This window comes from Rhineura floridana, chromosome 1, assembly GCF_030035675.1.
Source record: "Rhineura floridana isolate rRhiFlo1 chromosome 1, rRhiFlo1.hap2, whole genome shotgun sequence".
NCBI lineage: Eukaryota > Metazoa > Chordata > Lepidosauria > Squamata > Rhineuridae > Rhineura > Rhineura floridana.
In genome coordinates, this window is record NC_084480.1 from 2,048,668 (window position 1) to 2,072,505 (window position 23,838).

Consider the following 23,838-nt stretch of genomic DNA (forward strand, 5'->3'; position numbering starts at 1 on the left):
GGAGGTGAGCTACTTTACCCTCAAAGTGCCTTGCAAACAATTCACAGTGGGCCTCCGAAGGGTCTAAAACGCCATTTCCTGAAGTTGATGTCAACAGACCCCTGACAACACGGAAAAAGCTCCACTGGACGGCTACTTGAGGATGCGATGGAGGCAGAGAAGTGGGCCTTCTTCACCGCCCTCACTGCCACAGAGTAGGCATGGTTATGATGTTTTACTTGTGCCCGATCAGCCTCCCAACACCACAGCCAAGACAGCCTCCACCAGCTCGGTCAGAGAAGCTGCCGGGCAGCAGGGTGGACGGTACACCAGCAGTAACACTAGTTTACTGTCTCCTTGGCCCAACACCAGGTGCAGGCCCTCACAGCCAGCTCCAAGACAGAGTGGCTTCCTGGTGACAGAGATGGAAGTTCTGGAGACCACAGCAACCCCTCACCCCCGTCCCTGCAGCCTGTGCTGGTGTTGCACCGAGTAGCCAGGTGGGCAAAGCTCGGTCAGATCAACTCCTCCAAGCTCACCCACCCAGGTCTCAGTAATGCACACCAATTTGGCACCTTCATCCACAATCACATCATGGATGAGTGTGATCTAATTGTGCACCAATCTGGCATTAAACAACAATACACACAGGCCAGTGGGCACAGCAGATGAGCAACGACCATCCATGAGAGGAGTGGCAGCAAGGAACAAGGCATAGATAGCCTGGCCCTCGTCTTCTATGGTAATTCACCACATCCCCAAGGCTATACTTCCTTCTACCTGTGATCACTGAAATTGGGGTGGCATCACCCATGTTCCTCCTTACGAAGACCCCTCCTAAACACCTGTTATGGACCCAACAAGAGCCCACCAACAAAACCTACCTGAACCAGTTATCCCAGTAGGCCTCTGAGAAAATTGAGAACAGTCAGTCCCACACAGGGTACACCTACTCCCCCCCCCCGTCTCACACCCAGGGAGGGCCAGCCTTCTGCCAGTTACAGACTCTCACTCTGAAGGCATCTGGCAACTTTCTCCTATCAATCAGTTCACTGTAGAGGCCCTCACCCCGCGCATGAACTACACATGCGCCCCATACACCTTCCCCACTACCAATCTCCTCTAGATTGGTTGAAAAAAAAGAAATAGAAGGGGTAGGGCCCACGCCCTTGCCCTCAGGACTCCCAAAGGGGTGACTCCCAAAGGGGTGACTCCCAAAGGGGTGACTCCCTGTGATGTCACCCCTTTGGTGGCAACCTCGCTGGCAGTAGACTCGCCGCCAAAGGGCAGCTGGGCTTTTATGCCTCCTGACCCAGCCAGGAGCTGATGCAAGAGGCTGCAGGATTAACTGCAGCCTCTCTCTGGAGCCAGAGTCAGGCAGGGGGTCCCAGTTCTTGCAGCACTTTCCAGGGACTTCAGCTGTCTCCAGGGGCAGCAATCCAGAGGAGCAAGCAAGCAAGCACCCGGATGCTCAGAGACTCACTCCCAGACCAGGTCTTCTCCAGTCCCCAGTGCTGCAGCTGTTCCCCTGATTCCAAGGGGAATATTTGATGAAGGAATATAAGGGATGCTCATCAAATTTGCAGATGGCCCCAAAAAGGTAGCTAATACCTTAGAAAGCAGCAACAGGATCTAAGAGGATGGAGAACTGGGCCAAAGGTAATAAAATATATTTCAAAAGAGATAAATGGAAAGTTCTGCATTTAGGTAGGAAAATGAGATGCACAGATATAGGATGGTTGACACCTGGCTTGACAACAGCACATGTGAAAAGCATTGTTTTTTTAGTAGCCTGCAAGCTTCATATGGAGTCAACTATGCAATGCAGCTAGAAATTAAGGATGTCGGAGAACTCTGTTGCAATGGGAAACGGTCCTGGATATTGCATCAGTTTGTGTATCCATCTGCAAACCGGTACAGAAACCAGGCAGGCAAATGAAATTGGTATTTGCTGTTGTCAAAGATAACCTCTGAATCTGAGCTGCTCCTTGAATCCCGGTTGCTGGAAATCACAAGTAGGGAGAAGGCTATTGCACTCACGTAAGAAGTGTTGCAGAGTAGTGAAATTGGGAATGGAGAGTCTGAGTGAGCCTTTGTGTGTTTGAATCTTTGCTAAAGATTACACCTTTCCTGGAATTAGTCAGACAGAGACTTTAAGCTTTAAAATAAGAAATAACTACTTTATTCTGGTGAGGGCAAGGTCTAGAGCCTTTTCTATCGTGGCTCCTATGCTTTGGAATTTGTTGCCAACTGACCTCCATCAGGCCCCCTCCCTGTTATGCTTTCGGCAGACTTTGAAGACCTGGCTCTTTACCCAGGCATGGGAAGGGGATTAGACTGGCAGATTGCAGTTCTTGGGGGGTTTAAATTCAAATTTAGGCTGGCAGATTGGAGATCTTGGGGGGGTTAAATGTTTAAGCTTTTAATTTTTAATCTCTAATTTTTAGGATTTTGATTATGTCTATATGGAATGTACTTGTGTTTGGTTGTAAGTTGCCCAGAGTGGCAGATTAACCTCTGCCAGATGGGCGTCTTACAAATCTCATAAATAAATAAATAAAATAAGTAGGTACTTGATAGGAAAGAGTTCTACATCTAGCTAACTGGCTAAGTTGGAGATACAAACACTAAGCCTAGTGTTTGCCCTCATGCTTGGAGGAGAGGGAGAGACAAAGGAATATGTCTGCTCTCCCTCTCAAGAGAAAGGAGGAAGGAGATGTGGTCAACATCCTTTGCGTATCAGTTTAACAGGAAGGGAGAGTCAGCAGGAGATCAAAGGACAGGTATAGCTTAGCAACCAAGAGGTCTCCTCTCTAGCTACCCTTTTTAACCCCATGCAGCCTCAACCCACAAGTTGGGGTTGAACCACATATTCCAACAGGAAGAGCCCTGCTGGGTCAAGCCAAAGGCCTGTCCAGCTCCTTCAGCAGGATAAAAATCAAATAAATAAATACAAGTCCAGCACTCTGGGACCAGCCGGGTGAAGCCCACCTGGGTAGTTATTGTACACTGCCCAGAGAGCTTCGGCTATGGGGCGGTATATAAATACAAGAAAGAAAGAAAGAAAGAAAGAAAGAAAGAAGCCCACAAGCAGACCCTGAGCGCAACAGCCCCCTCCCCCCCTGCAATTCCCAGCAACAGACACATCGCCTCCCATGACGTCCCACTTGTGGGGTTCCCAGAGGCATCTGGTCGGCCTCTATGAGAACAGGGGGCTGAATTAGGTGGACCTTTGGTCGGATCCAGCTGTCAGGCTCTGCTTTTGTTCTTATGACCTTTGAGGTCCTTCCCAACTCTACCATTCTCTAAGAACGCAGAAGCAGAGGGAAAATGGGATGATGTCTGTCTGGGTGCTTGGCTGATACGTTACTGCTTGGCTCCTAGGCTGGCCCCACCAGTTGGCAGAGTGAGCTGGTGGCTTCAGGCAGTGGATGCTGGAGGGGCAGCTGAACCTCCCCCTCCCCTCCCCTCCCCTCCCCTCCCCTCCCCTCCCCTCCCCTCCCCTTGAGCTGGTGTTCTGTCAGCAGTGATGCTTGCTTGTTGCTGGGTTGGGCTGCCTGTGCGTCTCTCACCTCACTGCCTGCTCTCAACGCCTCACAGCCATTGCCATGAGGAACGGCCCCTGGCTGAGCGAGCAGGCAAAGACAGTCAAGGCCACACATTCCTGCAGGCATCACACATGCACATGCATTGCACTTTTTACGTGATGCAACGCTGCCCCTGCCTTGCAGCGTTTGTCTGAGTGCACAGCAAGCAGGCGCCAGGGGGAGCGGAGGTGACCATGAACAAAGTGTTTGAGGAGGACCCATCCCTGTGTGCAATGCAATGCAGGCTGTGCTCTCTCAGGTGCAGCAGTGGACACTGACCCATCTTCAGTACTGAAGTAGGATTTGAGTGCCACTGCAAGTGGCTTCTGTAGGAGGAATGAGGGGAGAGCAGGCACCGTCTTGTCTTTTGTCTCTGGCCTGCCTCACTTGGCTGTAAAGCTGTGTTAGATTTGAGAATCAACAACAACAGGAAGATTACACTCCCTGAAATCTGGATTGTGTTTATTCTGTGCTGGAATGATGAGTGCTACTTCCCGTAATCTGCACATTAAAATGAAATACAACAAAACAAAACATGTACACACACAGAAAATAAAGTGGGCTACGGAGTCCATCGTCTGTGTGACATTGTCTTGAATCTGCTCCAGGGGTTGGCAGCTGCCCAAGCGACTATCTGGTGGCTCTTCCAAGAGAATGCCAGGAATATTATCCCACACTCCCATCCCAAGTCCAACACATGTCCTGGCAGGAAGGAGCAGGCCAGGTGCCAAGGCAAGGCAAAATGAAAGTGAAAGGCTTCCCAGAGGGGGTATATAGAGGGGGCAGCAAATGAAAGACTAGCCAGTCCAGCTCTCTGTGGCCAAGTCCTTCCTGACAGGCCCATCAGAACCCAGCTCTGGCTGCCTCTGCGCTCACAATGGTTCTCCCTTCTCAGCTCGCCTTCTGCCTCCTGGCTGTTGCTGCTGCTCTCTGCATCCTCCAAGCTCAAGGTACCCTGTATGTGTGTGTGTGTGTGTGTGTGAGTGACAGAGAGAGAGATTAAGCATGAGCTGGTGTACACCACTCCACAGATTTGGAACTTCGCTCTATCTACCAATCTCTATCTGCTGGGGTTATGCAGTTTAAGGGAAATGTCAGCCTAGAACTCACATTTTATTTGCAACAAATGCTTCTTCTCCTCCTCCTTTTGTACACCCTGTCGGTGACAGCTTCTGGGCTCAGTCACCTTATTCTCTAGTGTGTACTGTCTTAATTCAAATGGTACTTCTAGTCTGCAAAGGCTTCCACAGTAGACATTTGCTCAGCAAACCTCTAGCATACGCCTCTCTCACCCTATACAGTACTCTGAACTGTAAATTCATAGTTCTGGCCCCAGGTAATCCAAACATCTACCAAGAATAGCTGGGTTCTGCAACCTGTAAACATTATGCAAATTGATTTGCCTCCTTTATTTTACAAATGTATCCTGCCACTGTTGCTGCTTTGCATGATTTTATTCTGGGTTAACTAGTCACGGGGAGAGGACAGTTGCAATGCAGGGTGCTGATGAAGCCCTTCTGGCTGCTGACATTTCAGCAGAAATTGCTAACAGAATCTCAAGCAGATTTTCACAGCCACAAGGGCCAGAACTTTGCTTTAGAAAAGAAAGCTGTGATTCTCTGGGAGCCTAATTCCCTACCCTGTACCACATGTACTCCTTCTGTGTTCCTGAAGAGGCTTCATTGTACCCATTTTACAGACGAAGGAACTGACGCCAAGAGTAAACTAGCCCCAAAACCCACCTAGTTCAAAAACGGAGTGGGGATTTGATCCCTGATCTACAAGTCTACTGAGCAGCAACTCATGAGTCACTGACACACTTAAAGCAATCCACCTGCTTCCCAGACAGATGAGCATACTAATCCTTCAGAAGAGCACAGAAAAATAACACCCCCTCAACTCACCTAAAAGTCTCTCTTTTTTCTGACTCAGGAAGAGAGAACACCGCTCTGGACTGCTGCACTGGAATCAGTGGAGGAACTTTCCCCATAACTTTGGCACACCGAATACGGTCTTACATCATCCAGGGGCCGCAGATGGGATGCCCCCTCCAGGCAATTGTGTGAGTACCTGGCAAATTGGGGACGAGGGGCTTCCTGGCAAACCTTCCTGAGCCCCAGACGTTGCAGCCACGGGGACTGGGAGCGGGGAAGGCCAACAGCCGGGGGACCCAAAGCCAATGACAATCACAGCCAGAGTCAACGGCTCCAGAGCAACTCCGGTTTTGTCCCCCCTTCTCCTGCTGAGCTCTGCAAAACTGACCTGTCCGAAGACATGCCGATGGAGGCACCCTCCAAGTGCCCTAACTCTCCCCCTTCCCCTGTCCCGGCTCAGGCTGATCACCAAGAGAGGGCGCGAGCTGTGTTTTCGTCCCGATGATGCGAATGCTCTGCAGATTGTCCAGATCCTGAACAGCAGGCGGACCCGGAAGCTTTCCAAACCCCGAAGAGCATAGGGGGCAGGCATGGTGAGGATTCGTGATGCCATAGCGGGGAGGGTTGGGGGGGAGGGGAGGCTGGTCTAAATCCCTCCCATAAAGATGGAGTTGTGTTGGTTTTGTGAGATGGCAGGAATTGAACCTGGCACCTTCTACATGCTCAAAGCTTCTACAAAGCTGCCCCCCTGAGCCACGGCCCCTCCCCATAGACTCTGCCTGAGCCCTGAAGGAGCCAGTTCCTCTTAACATGCATAGTTAAACCTGGATATTCATTCTCACCTTTTAATTTGGCTTGCCCTCTGCTGAGCATCATTTTAGTGGGCTTCAGTTCATTAGTCCATTAGTTAGGGGGCTGGGAGCGCTACTCCGTTACAGCCTGACCTAAGGCAGGTTGCAAGGGCAGTGCTAGCGCTATACAGATGGTTAAAAAAAATGAAAGAGTGGCCCCGCAAATGCATGTTTGGGCTCAAGATGTTCATGGATGTTGTTCTTATAGAGAAATTCGTTGAGGATAAGGCTATCAGTGGCTACTAGTCATGATGGCTATATGTTATTACCTCCAGCATCAGAAAGCGTATGCTTCTTCTGAATCCGACTTGCTGGGGAACTCAAGCGAGGAAAGGGCTGCTGTTCCATTCCAGTCCTGCCTGGGGGCTTCTCAGGGGCATGTAGCTGGCCATTGTGAGAAGCGGATGCTGGACTATTTAGTTATTTTATTAATTTATTTATATCCCGCCCTTCCTTCCAGCAGCAGCCCAGGGCAGCAAACAAAAGCATGAAAAACACTTTGAAACATCATAAAAACAGACTTTAAAATACAGTAAAACAAAACGTATTTAAAAATGTTCTTAAAAAAACTTTGAAAAGATCTTAAAAAAAGAAAAAGAAAAGTTAAAAACATTTTTTTAAAAAAGGTTTAAAAAACATATTAAAAAGCAATTCCAGCACAGATACAGACTGGGATGGGTCTCAGCTTAAAAGGCTTGTTGAAAGAGGAAAGTCCTCAATAGGCACCGGAAAGATAACAGAGATGGCGCCTGCCTAATATTTAAGGAGAAGAATTCCCAAGTGTTGGTGCCACTACACTAAAGGTCCGCTTCCTCTGTTGTGTGGAACGGACCTCCTGATAAGATGGTACCTGCAAGGGGCCCTCACCTGCAGAGCACAGTGATCAACTGGGTATATATAATAATATAATGATCAACTGGGTATGTAAATAAATAAATAAGTAAATAAATAAATAAGGGATAAAACTGTCTTTCATGTATCCTGGTCCAAAGCAGTATAGGGCTTTGTACATCAAAACTAGAACCTTGAACTTGGCCTGGTAGCAAATGGGCAGACTAGGTGGGCTTTAGGTCTGATCCTACAGTCAGGCTCTTCTTATGTCTTTACCTTCTTCTTGGGACTAGGTCCAGCCATTTTTAACCAACCACCCTTCTCTTCCCCTCCAGGAGAGTCAACTGCCAGATGGAGTGGAACTGCGAAGAAAATCCCTCTGCAATGAATGTGAATACAGGCCCTGGCCTCCATACTTACCTTCTTCTTTGCAACTGTAGACCTGTGGCTGGTTAGAAAGGAACCTCTTCAGTTCCTGCCCCACCCCAGTTTATTCTTGCATGCGTTGCCCTCCCAAAGAGTTTCTTCAAGCCATCTCTTCAGTGGTCGTTGAAATTATTAATATCTGAATTCTTAGCTTAGAGAAGTCATGCCCAACATTCAGCCCCCAGCCTACAGACTGACAGCTTGAGCTGATGACTCTGCACCCATGAGAGGGGTATCCAGGCCTTAATAAAAGCTGGCGTTTAGCCCCAGGACTTGTTTTTGATGTCAGGCCCCATCCCTAGGACATGTGAAGTAATAAGGAAATGGACACACCTCTGAGCATGGGCAGAGTGTGCATATCCCTAACCAGTCAGCAAACACAGCCTAAACCTCACACATTCGGGCAACGCTTTGAGGGCAATGAGTAGAGTTCCTTGGAGGCCAGAGCCTCGACAATAGTTCTTTTTTTTTAAAGTAAGTTAATCGCTGGGTACTTCCTTCAAGATGGCAGCTTTCCATTTCACTGTGATGGTAGTATTCATAGGAAATGGGGATTATTATTTTTGCAAATGACATCAAAAATCCCTTGAGTGAATTTGAGAATGATTGAAATGTAGTTTATCATGCAAGGGGGGGCAGGGGAGAGAGGGGGTTATTTTTTTTACTTTGATTGAGGAATCAGCTGACATTGCCATTCGTCCCTGGATGTGCTGTGCCCTGGGAAAAGACATGGCCCTCTGGCCAGCATTAGAAAATCCATCCTGGAAGGGACCCATCACTGCCTGGCGCCTTGGCCTCTCTCAGTATGATAAAGGATGGCTCTTTGTATTAAGGAATGGGAAAGTGGCTCTGCTGTGTGTGTGAATGTTTCCGACACAGATCTTTGCAATGCCATAACCTGAACATGTAATAGAAGGGCAGCTTTTCTGGCATTATCTGTGACAATCCCCACTGTTTTATACTGCAGTTTGCTTCATTAAAAACAACACTTATTTCTTACAATGTGCATGCGTTGCTTTATTTTTCTCTTTGACATCTCAGCCAAGAGATCCCCATGGCAAGAACTGAAGAGGTTGATGTTATAAATGGCTCCAGCCCTTGAGCAAATGTGTCCTTTTGCTCTGAATTCCCACACAATGAATGGCTCTCACAGCGAAGAGAGGTACACATTGTCCACCCAGGGCAATGCATTTTAACTATCAGGAGGCAGATTTAGGTGAAGCAGTAGGCAATATTAAAGCAAATAGGAGCTATTCGTTTTCTGGGGGAAATAATTCCAGTTGTTTGTGTGCAAACTTTGTCTTTCTCTAAGAACTATGCACTAATTAGCAAATCTGTTTTTCTCTTGCCTAAACTACAGAGGAAAGGACCTCTAACAGGTGTGTGTGTATGTATAGTTATAAAACATTCTAGATTGAACCAAGGACTTTAGTTAATGATGCATTATTGAGATAACGTACAGGAATAAAGAGATCCAGAAACTTGATCCTTATTTACAAAGGTGACTCCCAGCCCCATTCATGTGAGGGCTTTATTGGGCCATTCACATTTCCTTATCACATATTATGGCAGGTGGATGGGTGGAAGGGTGGGGGAAATTCCCCTCTCGTCTGCCAAATTCCACCAAGTACAGCCAAAAAGATATTCCTTGGATCATCTGGCTGGGGCTGTTCTACTCTTAGATAGCATTTCCTGCCTGCAAAAAAAACCCCTTAAAGTGGCATCACTTTTAAGAACAAGAAAGAGTCTGGTGGCATATCAGAAGCATTGGGCTGGATCCAGCTAAATCCTACTCAGAGCAGACCCATTGAAATTAATGGACTTAAGTTAGACACATCCATTAATTTCAATGGGTCTGCTTTGAGTAGAAGTAACACTGGATACAACCCTAAGGCGGCAATCGTAACCCTCACTTACCTGGGAGTAAGCTCCACTGAATTCAATAGTACTTACTTCTGAGTAGAGAAGCTAGGATTTGACTGCAAGAGATTTATCTGTAGCAGGAGCTTTCATGGGAAGCCAGAAGTGTCCAACTGACTCTTTGCGCACTCACGTATGGTCTTGGTAGCTGTTTTGAAACTGGGGACCTTCCTTCCAGTGGTGACTCACCAAAGTCTGAGCTCGAGCATTTGCTAGAGGGGCTGTCAGGCTAATTCAAGATGCCTTTCAATGGCCGAGGCTAAGTAAGTCCGAGCTGATTTCGGTCTATAATAAAGATTAGTGGTTCAATGGGTGTTCTATGAATTCGTCTTTACTGAACCCTTGTTCAAGAGTTGCTATCCTCTCCCTAAGGCCTTGGGGTGGAGTGAGGCAAAAAGCCAATAAAATAAAGGTATGTTTACAGTTTAAAGGTATGTTTAAAGTAGAGGTATGTTGTAAAGTAAAGTAGAGACCTGAAAGGAAAGGAGAACATCTTCAGTGCATCATCATCATCATCATCATCATCATCATCATCATCATCATCATCATCATCATCATCATCATCATAAATAGTAAACGTATTAATTGTCTTCAATATATGTTGCAGGGCAATGTACAAAATATGATAAAACAGCTAAAAACCAGTTTATAAACAGCACAAAAAACCCAGGAGATGCGTAACAACAATCCCAACAGGACACCTTATTCAGCCATCTGGGAAAGGTGGCGGTGGTGGTGATTTTCACACTGCACGGAAGTGACATGAGCAGGTTGCTACCTACAGGCTCAAAGCTTTTTAAGAAAATGAACCAAGACTAAAGGAAATGATGTGGGGGAGGAAGGAGAACCTTTCCTCTATCCAAAAGAGCCGAAAAGAAAAGAGATACAGAGTTAAAATGAAGCCTTTCCAAATAAGCAATAGAAAAATAATTCAAATATTATGATGCTTGGGAATTAAGCCTGGGCCTTTGGCATGTGCTCTGCCTCTGAGCAATGGCCTACCTGGAGATAGACACATTAGGGGCAGATCAAGAGATGCTTTGGACCCTCCTGTGCCCCCAACAAGGGGGCCCTGGAGTTGGCAGGCTTATTTACCCTCCACCCACTCCCTCACCTCACCTTCCATCCTGGCCGGCACAAGAGTGGCATGGCTTTGGAAATGTTGATGACTCTTCTCCCAAGGATTCTCCTGCTCCTTCCACTAAGAATGTTTCACCCAGTAGATGCCAGATGGATCTCTGCTGTCCTGTTACAAGCAGAACCATTCAAAAGCAGGACTGGCCAGTCCCTACAGGTAGCCTCTCCAGAAGGATACGACAGGACATGAGAGCCAATGCCTTGGACAGGTCCAGAAAAACCAACAGGGTTGCATGGGCGACTGAGGCAGTTTCATCCAAGAGCGCCGGGATTTGGCTGGCAACTACTTATTACAACACCTTGCCCAGGAAAGGGCTGTGTTCAGATGCATTGCTGGCTTCCCAGAGGAGTCTGGTTGGCCTTTGTGAGAACAGGATGCTGGCCTAGGTGAGCCTTTGTTCTGATCCATCTGCAGGCCTCTTCTGATGTTCTCATCCAGAGCAGGTACCCACACAAAGCAGCACCATGGACAACACCAAGGCAACTGCTAGTCAGTCGCCACAAACGCCGCCCTGGGCTCCTGCTAGGAGGAAGGGCGGGATAGATAGACAGACAGACAGACAGGAAGGAAGGAAGGCTGGAGGCCTTAAGAGTCTCTTCCTTCAGACCACCTTTCTCAAGGTGGAAGTGGTACAATGGGAGTTCTAGTTGAAAACATCTGGAGGACACCTCTTCACCCTGACCTTCGGCACCTGATATGTATGTTTTCAGGGCCCACCCTATCCCCGTGAATGCCATGTGTTTTAATTGGTTTTAATACTGTATTTAAAACTTTTGTAACCCACTCTGGGACCTAACGGGAAATAATAAAAAATATTATTTTAAAATGTTTTGTTTTTGACATCATCATCATCATCGGACAAGACAGCCTTTATAAGGGTTCCCAAAGGATGAGGGGGCAGGGCATGAGGCAAAATGTTTTGAGAGTACTCACAAGCTCTCCCTATAGCCAGAGGCATGCTGCATGTGTCTAGTGGCTCCTTGGCTTGTGATTTACCTGCAATCCTGCAAAAAAAGGAAAAGAAAGAATTATTTTTATTAGAAGTATCTATGAATTGCCTTTCTGCCCACAAGAGCTCCCAAACCAATATACAATAATTAAAAGCAGTGGTAATACAAATCAAAAACACAAATTAAAGCAGAACAACATTATTAAAACAAACCTAGAGAGCAGAATTTGAAATCCATGAAAGCTAGGTGGAACAAGACACTTTTTACAGCCTACCTGAAAGGTAGGCAAAGATGGGGGTCAGACACACCTCCCGTGTGTGTGTGGTTCCACGGTCAGAGGGCCACTAGGGAAAAAGCCTCATCCTGGGTACCCATGCACCCACCTTCTCTTGGAGACAGGACATACAAATCATGTATTATTAACTGATTTTAATATTGCATGGTTAAATTGTTGTAACCTTCCCTGAGACCTCACATTCCATTGAAAAGTCTGAGACGGCATGGATGAAATGCCCGGGAGTGGTGGTAGCGGCTGTGCGGGAGAGGGAACCCTCCAGCCCTCAAGAAACTGGGATATACAGAATGAAATGTATGCCTGAAGAGGGGAGAGACCTCCGCGTCACTTGAAACCTTCCCACTGGGGCATCTGGTTGGCCACTGTGAGAACAGGATGCTGGACTAGATGGGCCCCCTTGGGCCTGATCCAGTGGCTGCGGGACCCTCCTTAACAGTCTGATGTTCTTAGCTGCAGTGGCCAGAGGGGGTTTCATAGTCAGCCTCTTTTCTCAGACAATTCTGGAGAGTGTAGCTCTGTGAGAGGAACAGAGCATCTCATAGCAACTCTCAGCACTATTCATTAATGACACTTCCCATGATTCTTTGGGGGAAGCCAGGACTGTTTAAAGTGGAATAAAGGTCTGGTGTGGATATGGCTTAAGCAACGTTGGCTATTTATTGTGATGTGTTTGGGGCGAGGTTAAATGAAGTTGCATCAAGTCAAGTGCTAGCACACCCTTCCCAGGGCATTTTTCTACAACAAATACCTTTTTTTTAGTGTGTGTAGGGGGGGGAATGGGTTTGTTGCTAAGACCTCCCAATCAACTATAATTGTGCAACCTGAATTTAGCTGTATGTGATTGAATCCCACCTGTCTGGAAATGTCCATTGCTTAGTCTCCCTTCAGATAAATCAGGCACCAGTAAACAGGTTGTCTGGAAGTGACCTCAGACAGACAGCCTTTGACAGCAGCATCAGTCGCCCAGCAGTGGCAGAGCAGCAGCAACCGCCATGTGCAGCAGAGCTCGTCAATGGCTCCTCCTGCCCTGCCTGCTGCAGAGATCCTTCCTCTGGAATCCTTTTGCCGGACACATTCCAAAGGGCCAAACGGGCTCTTCCACAGTCTCCCCCACACCTGAACCAGAGGCCCTCCAGGCACGTCAGCACCCATTAGCCAGCTCCTTTCAGCTTTCCACTTCAGCTTACTGAAAAGTAAAAGGAGCAGCCCTCCGCTCAAGAATCCCTGCGCAGGACTTCAGCCACCACAGCGCTTGTGCAAAGAGGCCAAGCCTGACCTTGGATGCCCCACAGGTCCCAGGCATTCCTGGCTCAGGGCCCAGGCCAGAAGCACCGTCTCTTGCTCAGCTCTCCCTTGTCTCCCTCAGCAGCAACTGCTTCCTGGTTGCTCACAGCGAGAAACTGAAAATGAGAGCAAGGAGGCTTGATAAATAGCAGAGGCAGGAGCCGGCTTAAGGCTCAAGCTGTGGTCCTGCAGGGCTGGCTGGATTGCTCCTCTGTCCTGTTCACCACCGTGAGTCCCACAACGGTCCAGCAGGCATGGCGCTGCCCTGCTGGTGGCTCCTTTGCTTGGTGGCACTCTCCTTCTGGAGCATCCCGCAGGGTAAGATGCAACATCCTCCCCATTTCCTGCCAGGAGGCAGCTCAGTGGGCAGAGCATTGCTTTGCAGGCAGAAGGTGCCCCTAATAGCAACTTCCAGTTGGGCTGGGAGAGACCCTGCTTGAAAACTGCAGCCGGTCAGTGTAGGGTAGGCAATACTAACCTAGAAGAGATGAACCACTGGCCTGACTGGCTACAAGGCAGCTTCCCTCAACAGGCAACCCTTGTGGAGCCCTTCTCTAGTGGGGCTGCTGCTCCATGCTGTTTGGCTCAGATGTTCAGGAGAGAAGGTGCCACTGAGGTTATGCAGCTGGGCCATCTCAGATCAGAGAAATTCTTCCACTCCCCAGAACATTTCTCCCTGAATTCTGCTGGGGTTAAGTTGGCTGAAGCTTTTCATTCAAAATGCTCTCTAGCCCCATATCTGTACTGGGGAGGTCCCTCAGCCTGGGCAGTGCCTCCTAGTGGTTAAGCCTCTTCCTTGACAAATGGCTGGCCTCCTTGCCTACAAATACTTCCTCCCATAAGGACATAAGAGCAGCCACCCCTGGATGCAGCCACAGGCCCATCTAGTCCAGCATGCCATTTTCCACAGTGGCCAGCCAGATGCCTCTGGGAAGCCCACAAGCAGGACGTGAAGGGAACAGCCCTGTCCCCACTTGTGATGCCCAGCAGCTGGTATTCAGAGGCATGTCACTTCCAATATTGGAGGGAGAACACGGGCATTGTGGCTGAACCCCTGAAGGGCTGTAGCTCAGGAGCAGAGTGCCTGCTTTGAATGCAGAAGGTCTCAGGTTCAATCCCCAGCAGGTAGGGCTGGGAGTGAGTCCCTGCCTGAAGCCCTGGAGAGCCACTGCTAGCTAGTGCAGACAATACTGAACTAGGTGGACCAACGGCCTGACTCAAATGGCCTGACTCTGTGTAAGGCAGCTTTCGATGTTCCTATGTTGATAGGTTTATTCCCAATGAATTTGTCTATCCCCCCTTTAAAGCTGTCCACCTCTTGTGCCAGAAAATTCTATGGGCTGTGGACAAATGTATTGCACTTGGAATGGGAGTTGGACTGGATGGCCTTACAGGCCCCTTCCAACTCTACTGTTCTATGATTCTATGGTTCCTTATGTCTGTCCTGAATCTTCCAAAGTTCAGCTTCAATGGATGGTCCCGAGTTCTAGGACTATAAGGGAAGGAGAAAAACTTTTCTCAATCACTTTCTCCACCCCAGGCATAATTTTATATTCCTCTTTCGTGTCCCCCTTCACTCACCAGTTTTCTGAGCTGAAAAGCCCAAGAGACGTGGTCCCCTTCTCTCATAGGGGAGCTGCTCCAGCCCCTTCATCCTTTTGGAGATGCAGTGGCCAGAATGGTACGCAGTACAGTACAACCTTTGTGGGGGCTACACTATGCATTTGTAACGGTTTTCTCTTCAGTCCCTTTCCTAATGATCCCTAGGATGGAATTTGCCCTTTTAATAGGTGCCTCACACACTGGGCTGATGTTTGGATTGACCTATGCACCACAGCCCAGAGGTCTCTTTTGTGGTCAGTCCCTGCGAGCTCAGAACCCATCACTGTGTATGTGAAGTCAGTCATCTTTTTGTCTGAATTTGCATCACTTTACAGTTCCTTACAATGAACCGTATTTACCTTTTTAATGCCTACTCACATAGTTTGGAGAGATCTTTTTTAGAACTATTTGCAACCTCTTTTTATTTATTTATTTAACAAAATGTATATATCACTTGAATGTGAAGACCTCTAAGTAGTTTTTTTTAAAAAATGGTGTCATTTTCTGCTGAGGTGGCCACCTTGATCTTAACTCAAAACACCACCAGCAACTACAGTCCAAGGGTCCTGAAGATCTGGGCTGGGCAGGGAGACGGACACCAGCAGCAAGTTTCCACTGACCTGGCAGAGAAAGTCACAGCTTCCCTCCCACCTCCCAGTTGGCTACCCAAAGGGACCAAGTGCCCTATGAGATCTTGGCCAGCTCTGACTGTTCTAGCTGGTGCAGAGACGTTGCAGTGCCTTTGCCCCAGGACAACTCTCCTTCCATAAGCCACATCACTAAGCATGCTGGGAGAGAGGGAAACCCACAGTCCGTCCTTCCATCCGTCCGTCCTTCCTTCCTTCTACATGACATTCTCCTCTGTTCCCTCCCCCAGCATCTGGCTATTATCAGGTCATGGACTGCTGCGTGCGGACCAGTCCAGTCTTCATCCCCGCCAAATATGTCCGAGGTTACCGTGAACAGCACATTCAAGAAGGCTGCCCTGTCCAGGCTGTGATGTAGGTTGTGGTCTCTCTACTTTGCATTCTTGGGGTGGCCTTTTCATTTTTATATTTAAAGAGGGACAATGTTATGTCCACAGACTATTAGGTGCCCTGCATGGAAATGCATTGGGAAATGCATTGGGAAATGCATTCCCTGCATTGGGAAAATGAGAGAACGGGGTGGGGGTGGGGAGAGAGAGAATCACATCCACACCTTGCATTTCAAGCACGTGGTTTCCCACAAAGAACCCTGGGAACTGTAGTTGACTTGTCCTTAAAGGGCTACAATTAGTTTGGACCTCTGCTCCTCTTGCTAGCCCAGCTTCTCCCCACATCTGCTGAGTGGAGTAAGGGGGTGGGGAATCAACAGAGAGATTGGCATGGCAGCACCTCCAGGATGTGTAGTTTTAAGGTCCATCAAATCAACATGTTTAGACTTTAAAAAAAACAAGGACCCAGGCCTGGAGGGGTGATAGCCAGTAGGGCCAATCCAGAAGAGGCTGCAGAAGCTTTGCTGCCCCATTAACTTGGAGATGGAACAAATCTGGCTCAGCAGACGCTTCTCCTCTCTCTGTGCCCCCTTTTAGTCACTGTTGGCCCTCACCGTTCCATACTGTGGTGCAGCTGCATCTCTTCCAGTCCAATTACTTTTCTTGGTTGTGATGAATTTACAGCTGCTGTGAACTTGACACGCCTGCGGTTCCCGATGCCAAGCAGCCGAGTGTGAAAGAGGCCCACGGCAGGCTCTTTTGCAGCTTGCGTCTGCTCCAGGCTGTGTCACCAGGGTGGACCTCCAGGCTTCTCTTGTAGCTTGACACCATTCTCTCCAATCCTGCGTGGCTGCCAGGTTAGACTTGTACCGGGTGGGGTGGGGAAGAAGAGAGAGAGATGGAGCCCCACCTGACATGGAGGATTAGTTTACGCTCACAGGGGGGATTTTCAGAGCTCTGACATGCTCAACTGATTCCCACAAGGCCAAGGGTGGGAAAGAGAATGGCAGATAGCTCTGTGTACCTCGCATCCCCTCCTTTATGTGCTTCTGACATAATTCCTCACACAGGCAACAGCATACTTATGTTTGGCAAAGCATCAGCACACAACAGCCAGCCATCCCAGGCCAAAACGGCAGCTGATAAGCCAGTCCGCCTCAGCCTGGTGCCATCCAGATGCTTTGGACTACAAACATCCATCGATTGACGGAAGTTGTAGTTCAAGGCATCTGGAGGGCACCAGGTTGACAAAGGCTGGTCTAGACTTTGGCATGAGGCACCCTCCCCCCATCTAGCTGACAGCTGCGTGCTGCTGAGTGAGAGCATATTTAGTGAAAAGTTCTTTTTTTAAAAAATGGAATGGTCATACTTTGTGTTCTTCCTTTGAGATGGGGATTGTCTTAGGAAGAACTGGAATATCACACGAGTTGGGAGTGTCTGTTTTCAGAAGTGCCTGTTGCATGGAACAATAGACTTCAGCAGAGGTGTGGTGGGTGGGAGAATGACATTTAGCCAGCTGCCTGCCATCTTTGCAGCCCTTTTATAACTGGGGGCCACTACAAGCCACTCCATGCTCTGTAAAACCCACAAGAGAGGAAGATTTATATTTCCATTGCTGAACCCCCTTCCCCCAAGAATGGACAAATCTGCCGAGTTTGTTTTCCTCCGCTTCTCTTTCTCCACTCTTAAATTTAGCTCTCCACATTGCTGCAGCAATTTGAGTGTTTTTTTTAAAAAATCCTGATGACAATCAGCATGTTAGTGCTAATTTCTTCTAATATACAAATGTTTGTATTTATTTATTTATTACATTTATTACATTACACCCCATAGCCGAAGCTCTCTGGGCGGTTTACAACAATTAAAACATTAAAAATATACAAATTTTAAAACACATTTTTAAAAACAATTTAAAAACAATTTTGCCTAATATACAATTTTTTGTGAAGCCATTTCCCCTCACAGAATGCATTTTTATATGTTATTTCCACCAACATTTCTGCTGATACGCACACTTTATCCTATCTGCATTTTTGTATACATTCCTTGTCTGGAGAACTGCCTTTGGAGAAGTGCAAATGTCAAAGGACGGCTGCATTTCGGATCTCGTACCGTGAATTGTGTGGGTTGATCTTTACATGTAAACTGAATCCCCCCTCAATAAATCCCCCAAGAGAGCAATATTCATCTGTACCCCATCTTCCCCTGAGTATAATTTACAGTTCTTTCACGCTACCAACCGTGCGGATAATCTGATTAACTTCAGTGGTCTGTGGCTTGCAGCCAAAGCATGGCTAAAAGGATTCTCAGTTCCATCTGCAGAACCCTTTAAACAACACGGTGCAAACTTCGGCTACCGCACCTCTTTCATAGTCATTTCACTGACATGATGCCAAGTTGTGCAAAGGAGACACAAAGGAGGTGAAACGAGATCCCACTCAGTCAACTTAGGTTGCTTTGAGAAGATCCAAGTGTTGAATTGCATGGACCATTTCACCAGGAATCTAATCAGGGATTCTCCTCTATCATCTCAGAGTGCAGGACAAGGAATAATGGGCTCAAGTTGCAGGAAGCCAGATTTCAGCTGAACATCAGGAAAAACTTCCTAACTGTTAGAGAAGTACGACAGTGGAGCCAGTGACCTAGGGAGGTGGTGGGCTCTCCAGCACTGGAGGCATTCAAAAGGCAGCTAGACAGCCACCTGTCGGGTATGCTTTAACTTGGATTCCTGCATTGAGCAGGGGGTTGGACTGGATGGCCTTAGAGGTCCCTTTCAGCTCTATGATTCTTTGAAAAGGCTCCATGAAACTAGAAAGCATGAAAGAGGTCATTTGGTCCACTTTGAATCTTTGCTCCTTTGGGGAAGGACCAAGATGGCAGCTGCTGGCTGGGGAATGTGCAGTGCAAATAACAGGTCGGCTCAAAGGTCTTGCTCCAGATCTTGTTCCAACAGCCAGAGAATCAAGAATCTGCCCCAGCCCCACCCCACCCCATGTTGCTCCCTATCCCTGCTTCACTCGAAGGGGCAATTCCCAATGTGCTTAGAGAATGGCAATGTAACAAGGAGAATTGCCAACAGGCTCCCTAGGAGCAACGGCGGAGACTGCAGAGGCAACCCAGTCATCTGCTCCCAACGTTTTGCTCTTTTTGTTTCTAGTTTCATCACTGTCAGAGGGAAACTTCTCTGTGCCCCTCCCTACGCTCTGTGGGTGAAGCATCTAAAGGCAAGGGTGGATCGCCAGCGCTACTACAGCAACAAGGTGAGGGCTAGGCAACTAGGCACCCATCCTTTGGCCCTGGCATGGCTGCTGTGAGGTCTCTTCTCTGCTGGCAGGACAAACACTCCTTTAGCAGAAGCAGCATAGCACGGGGGGGAGGGGACATCTGTGGCCCTCGAGGTTTTGGAATTCTTTTGGATTATAACTCCCATCACCTCTGACCATTGTCCATGCTGGCTGGGGCTGATGACTGCTGGAGTCCAACAACATCTGGGGGGCCGCAGAAGTTCCCTGTTCCTGTCATAGCGGACCTTCTACATTGGCAGGGGGTTGGACTAGGTGACCTTTGAGATCCCATCCAACTCTATGATTCAAAGACGAAGTCCAATGGGTGGGAAGAATTCTGAGCTGTTATCTCTAGTTGACTCCGCCCCTCCCGCCCCTCCCTGCACTAAGAGATGAGATTATTTGAAGCACCTAAACCAACCTCCCCCAATCTGGTGCCCTCCAGACACTTTGAACCATAACTCCCATCTTCCCTGACTATTGGCCACACTGGCTGAGGCTGATGGGAGCTGTAGTACAAAAGGTCTGGAGGGCACCAGGTTGGGGAAGGCTGGCCTAAAGTGTTCCTGGCAGATTTCCCCTCCCCCCGACTCCTGTTTATGCATATTGTGGCTGCACAGAGATGGCAATTTTAATTGCCCCAACACCGAGGAGAACGTTACCAGGCCTTGTTCCCCAGATTCCTGATCGAGTGTGGAAGTGAGGTAGAATTCTCCTCACCCCACTTAGCAGGATGAACTGGAGGGCTACCTGAGCCAGTGGCTCCAATGGGAGCCCCCCCCCAGCTTATTGTCTCGGGGGAGAAATTCATGGGGACTGCAGCTGGGGAGGGGAGGGTTAACTTCCCCTCTCCATGTTCTGCAGTCCTGATGGAGATTGGTGCCCTCCATGCTTAATGTTACAATTTTTTGAAAGCAAAACGGAGACAGCAGTGCACACTATGCATTTCAGGCAGCGGGCACTTGGCAGGCCCTGCCTCTTATTCCCTTACTTGCTTGGCTTCCCTCGGATTCTGCCGTCAGGGTCCCATGCCTCTGGTTCCTTATGCTACCAGCTTGCTGGACTGCCTAGGCTCATGGATTTCAGGCCTGAGTCCAAATACCTGAGCAACCATGATGAAGCTCATGGGGTGACCTTGGACTAGTCCCTGCCTTTCAGCCTGGCCTACTGCACAGGATTGTTGTGGGATTACAATGATCTAAACCTGGATGTGTCACCCTGAACTCCGTGGAAGACGAGCAGAGGTACAAATGTGATTAGATAGATAGATAGATAGATAGATAGATAGATAGATAGATAGATAGATAGATAGATAGATAGATAGATAGATAGATAGATAGATAGATGTGAGTTTAATGCTTGAATATTCACTTGACAATCTAGTAGTAACCACACACACACATTGTGCCATTTGAATGCACCATTTATTATTTCTCTTCCGTTGAACTTTTTACTGCCCTGTGAGTTTTGCAAGGCTCATTCTCCCAATAGTGCCACTTTATAGGAATCTTATTTATTATTTATTTATTATTTAATTAATTTATTTATTTATACTTGTATACCGCCCCATAGCCGAAGCTCTCTGGGTGGTTTACAGTAACTAAAACAAATGCAATTTAAAATACATCTTCTTAAAAAACAATTTAAAACACAATTATGTATCAGCATTTCTTTAACTTTCACTCCAAAGCTGAAGTGTCTTCCCCTGCACTGTGATCCACCTGCTAGTAATTTGCAGAGCTTCTGGCATAAATTAAGCTTTTCTACTGTTGCAGTCTGTATTAGTTAACATGGCATCTTAAATAGCCCAGCAGTCTTGTTTTTTCCAGATATCAGCCTGAAACGTACAGAATGTTAGTCACACATCATACTATTAAATGAAATTCTAATAATCAATTTTTCACTACTCATAGAATTTCCACTCTAGTTAAGCCATTTTTAATCTAAAAGAAACAAGAAGACTCTCTAAGACCAGCTCTTAAATACAACAAATAAATGGTGAAGAAAAAAGAACAAACACATTTGTTTCCTTCCCTGGGTGTGCTGGGAAGCCTCAATTGTTAAGAGAAACATCTATACACATTTTTAAGCAGTTGATTATCATTTGTATGCATGCCCACCAAATGTATACGATTTGGGCATGGATGATAGTGATGGCAATTATGACACCAGTATTTAAATTCTAACTATTGAAGCAAATTAAATTCAATTTAGAAAACAATTTTATAATTATAGGATGCATGGCTTTCTGAAAAACAAAGCCCTAAACTCATTAGAAAATGGGAAAGCATTCAAAATCTTAAATGTTTTCCTGTTATTCAGATATTTTGTTGCAAGGCAACTCAGAGCAGGAGGAAACAGTTCCATCAAAGACCAATTTTAAATTTTAGAAGGTTATCCAACATGCTACAAAATTCTTGCACTCTCCTCCAGTGTGCCTTTTTTTTTTCAGTGCCTTCCACTTTTTTCCTGTGAAAAGCTGCAAAAGGAAACATTTAAAAAGAGCAGCAAGCCCAAACACATTGGGTAATTTTCTAAAAATTTTCTTATCCATGCTTTTTATGCCCATTTTGCTTTTGCACAACTGAGGGCAGATGACAGTGACTTCCTTGGCACTGACTCAGGCACTGGTTCCTTCTGAAGCAGCACAGTGACTGTGGGATGGAAAGAGATGGCTAGTCTCTGCTGAGCAAGAACCTCACTGAGGGGTCCTCAAAATGTCTTGATCTCCCTGGCTGTCAGTATAAAACAGTGGGCTTTATTGCAATCTGCCCTGAGCCCTTGTGACAGGGTGGGACAACCATTTACAGAAATGCTGCCAGTGACCTGCTTTGGTGGTTGCTGAGTTGTGGCAGGATCGGGTAGCCAACCTATTAATACTGTTTCCCCCTCCCTTCTCTTAGAGGTCTTTTTGGAATTCCTTCTAGACTGCCAGCTGGCCACCTTGCATCCTAGAGGAGGAGCCTCAACCAATCAGCTTCATTCACTGCACATGTTCCTCCGGATGGGCTACTCACCTGCTCTGGCAAGACTCTTCTTGCATTCCTACGTTCAACCAACTTGCCCTCTTATAGGAATAGTTCCTGGGTCTTTGCTGCTAGATGACTGTACAGTCCTTCCTATACCTTCTGCATTTGCAAATGTCCATCTTGGGTTACCTGAATCAGACCCACCAGCTGCAAAAGCTCCCAGCCATTTGCTCCATGAAAGAAAGAAAAAAGGTTCCAGTTTTTCAAGAAGTTCACATTTTCCCATTGCCTCAGTAGATTGCCTGGTTTTCCTTGACCCCCATTGACTCTGGCAGGGATTGGCCTTACATTACTTGGCTTGGAGGGTTCTTTGTCGCCTTCCTCCTCTTCGTAGTCCCAGTCTGGCTACCTTTGCTACCCTTCAGGGAATGAGGAGATTGCCTTCTGCTTCAGGGGACCCACTAACATTTTTGCCTGGGCTGTTTCCTTCTTATTGTGTAACCTTCCCTGCCATTGTTCTGTTGCTATTGCTGTGTTTGGTGGGTTAAGGAGCAAGGCAGTGGTGCTCAGGCGAGAGCGCAAGGCTAAAAGAGCACAAGAAGTGGAGGCGAATGCAGAACATTGCTCTGAGCCAGGGAGGGGGCACTTGTGCCCTCCAGAAGGTGCTCCCATGCAACTCCCATGAGCATCCCAGACCATTGGCCAGACTGGCTGGAGCCAATGGGAGATGGACTCCCATGGCATTAGAGGCAACTGAGGTTTCTCTCCCTCCGGCCCCCTGTTGACATGAGCTAGTAGGAAAAGGGGAGGGGCATCTCCCTTTTGTTACTTCCTCATAGTCTTCAGGGAACACACTCCAACACAATTTGTCTGCTCTGCCAAGGAAGCCTGCATATCCATTACAGAACCCCTGTGCATTGCCAAGCATGCCAGAAAATTCCTGGGTCCACATGCAGCTGATGCCCGTTGTGAAGGAGCAGCGTAGCCTAGAGCATACCCAATCTCCATGACAGTGCAGAGAAGAGGCATTTTGATGTATTTATTTAACAGCACTTGAAATATAAAATTTGCACTGATAATGAGGATTTGGCAGTTGAGCCTAACAATCAAGAAATGCGAACAAGGCTAGAGCATTTCCAGGGGCAAACATTTTACATACAAAATGCAATGTTAAGGGTTCTGAATGGCAAAACTGCAAATTTTGGCTAATGTTGAATAATTCTGAACTTTCATTTAAGCCCTAATTAGCTGTTAGCTGTGGAGGGGACAGACGCACAATGGTTTCCAAATGAGTAGCACCTTGGTCCAAACTGGGAAGTAGAATTGACTGCTCCCCTTTGCGCTGCCAGTGTCTTCTGTCCTTTATAATGCTTTGTGGTTTTTAAAAATCCTGCATGCGTTAATTGTTAGCGTTTTCATAACTATACCTAGATTCAAGTCAGCTTCTATTCTTTAAACGTTCTTTAGAAGAGGAGAGTAAATTCACCCTTTAACTATTCTTTCGTCTCCTTGATTACGTGTTCAAAAGTTTAAAAGTATGTTAAGTGTTGTGAACTTATTCTGAACCCCAGAGGCTTTTGCAAAGTCTTTTATTTTCCCTTCTTCGCTTCACAGTAGTGGTTTCTATATGTCCTACAGATATTTACTAGTCGATCGTAAAAATGGATGTAATTGTTATTTCCGTCCTTCCTGTCCTCTGCCTGTAATCTGTGTAATTTTTTAATAAAAAAGGGAATGAAAGTTATGTCTCGTTTGAAAAAAGTAAGAATCTGCCTCACATTGGGCTGTTCGACAGTGGAACAGGCTGTCCCAGAAGATGGTTGGGAAGATGGTTGCCTCTTAGTTGCCCAGTCCTACCTGGAGATGCCAAGA

General features: G+C 47.2%; 2 protein-coding genes and 1 long non-coding RNA gene across 9 annotated transcripts in view; 2 read left to right on the forward strand and 1 right to left on the reverse strand.

Annotated features, from left to right (window-relative positions):
* Positions 1 to 5,991, reverse strand: part of LOC133378185 (uncharacterized) — a 44,755-nt gene extending 38,764 nt beyond the window's left edge. For 2 of the 6 annotated variants that reach the window (XM_061613001.1, XM_061612994.1), the window contains exon 1: positions 5,829 to 5,987. Coding sequence is in view for 2 of the 6 variants with exons in the window: in XM_061612975.1 (XP_061468959.1) it covers positions 5,471 to 5,556 (86 nt within the window). In the remaining 4 variants the exon portion in view is untranslated. Of the gene's footprint in view, positions 1 to 5,470 lie in introns of all 6 variants that reach the window. The other 4 variants (XM_061612975.1, XM_061612969.1, XM_061613010.1 and 1 more) reach the window with 4 other exon arrangements.
* Positions 1,373 to 5,531, forward strand: LOC133378221 (uncharacterized). Its single transcript, XR_009760919.1, has 3 exons — positions 1,373 to 1,638; positions 4,462 to 4,516; positions 5,499 to 5,531. It is a non-coding gene; the product is annotated as an uncharacterized LOC133378221 (long non-coding RNA).
* A 7,182-nt stretch (positions 5,992 to 13,173) lies between the features above and the next one.
* CCL21 (C-C motif chemokine ligand 21) lies at positions 13,174 to 23,706 on the forward strand. Of its 2 annotated transcripts, none has more exons than XM_061613023.1 (4): positions 13,174 to 13,453; positions 15,615 to 15,738; positions 16,398 to 16,570; positions 18,871 to 18,942. In XM_061613023.1, the coding sequence occupies exons 1-3, from the start codon at positions 13,390 to 13,392 to the stop codon at positions 16,531 to 16,533; spliced, it is 324 nt and encodes a 107-aa protein (XP_061469007.1). In that variant the 5' UTR covers positions 13,174 to 13,389; the 3' UTR covers positions 16,534 to 16,570; positions 18,871 to 18,942. The 2 variants fall into 2 exon arrangements, with proteins under 2 accessions (XP_061469007.1, XP_061469015.1); XM_061613031.1 differs by lacking the exon at positions 16,398 to 16,570 and adding an exon at positions 21,901 to 23,706 and having other exon boundaries at positions 13,217 to 13,453; positions 18,871 to 18,973.
* Positions 23,707 to 23,838: the final 132 nt, after the last annotated feature.

Bases quoted from the DNA above. Each gene is read 5' to 3' on its own strand.
- CCL21 (XM_061613023.1), top strand. From the start codon at position 13,390: ATGGCGCTGCCCTGCTGGTGGCTCCTTTGCTTGGTGGCACTCTCCTTC. The intron at 13,454-15,614 runs GTAAGATGCAAC...TCCCTCCCCCAG, and splicing joins CTTCTGGAGCATCCCGCAGG to CATCTGGCTATTATCAGGTC. The intron at 15,739-16,397 runs GTAGGTTGTGGT...ATGAATTTACAG, and splicing joins TGCCCTGTCCAGGCTGTGAT to CTGCTGTGAACTTGACACGC.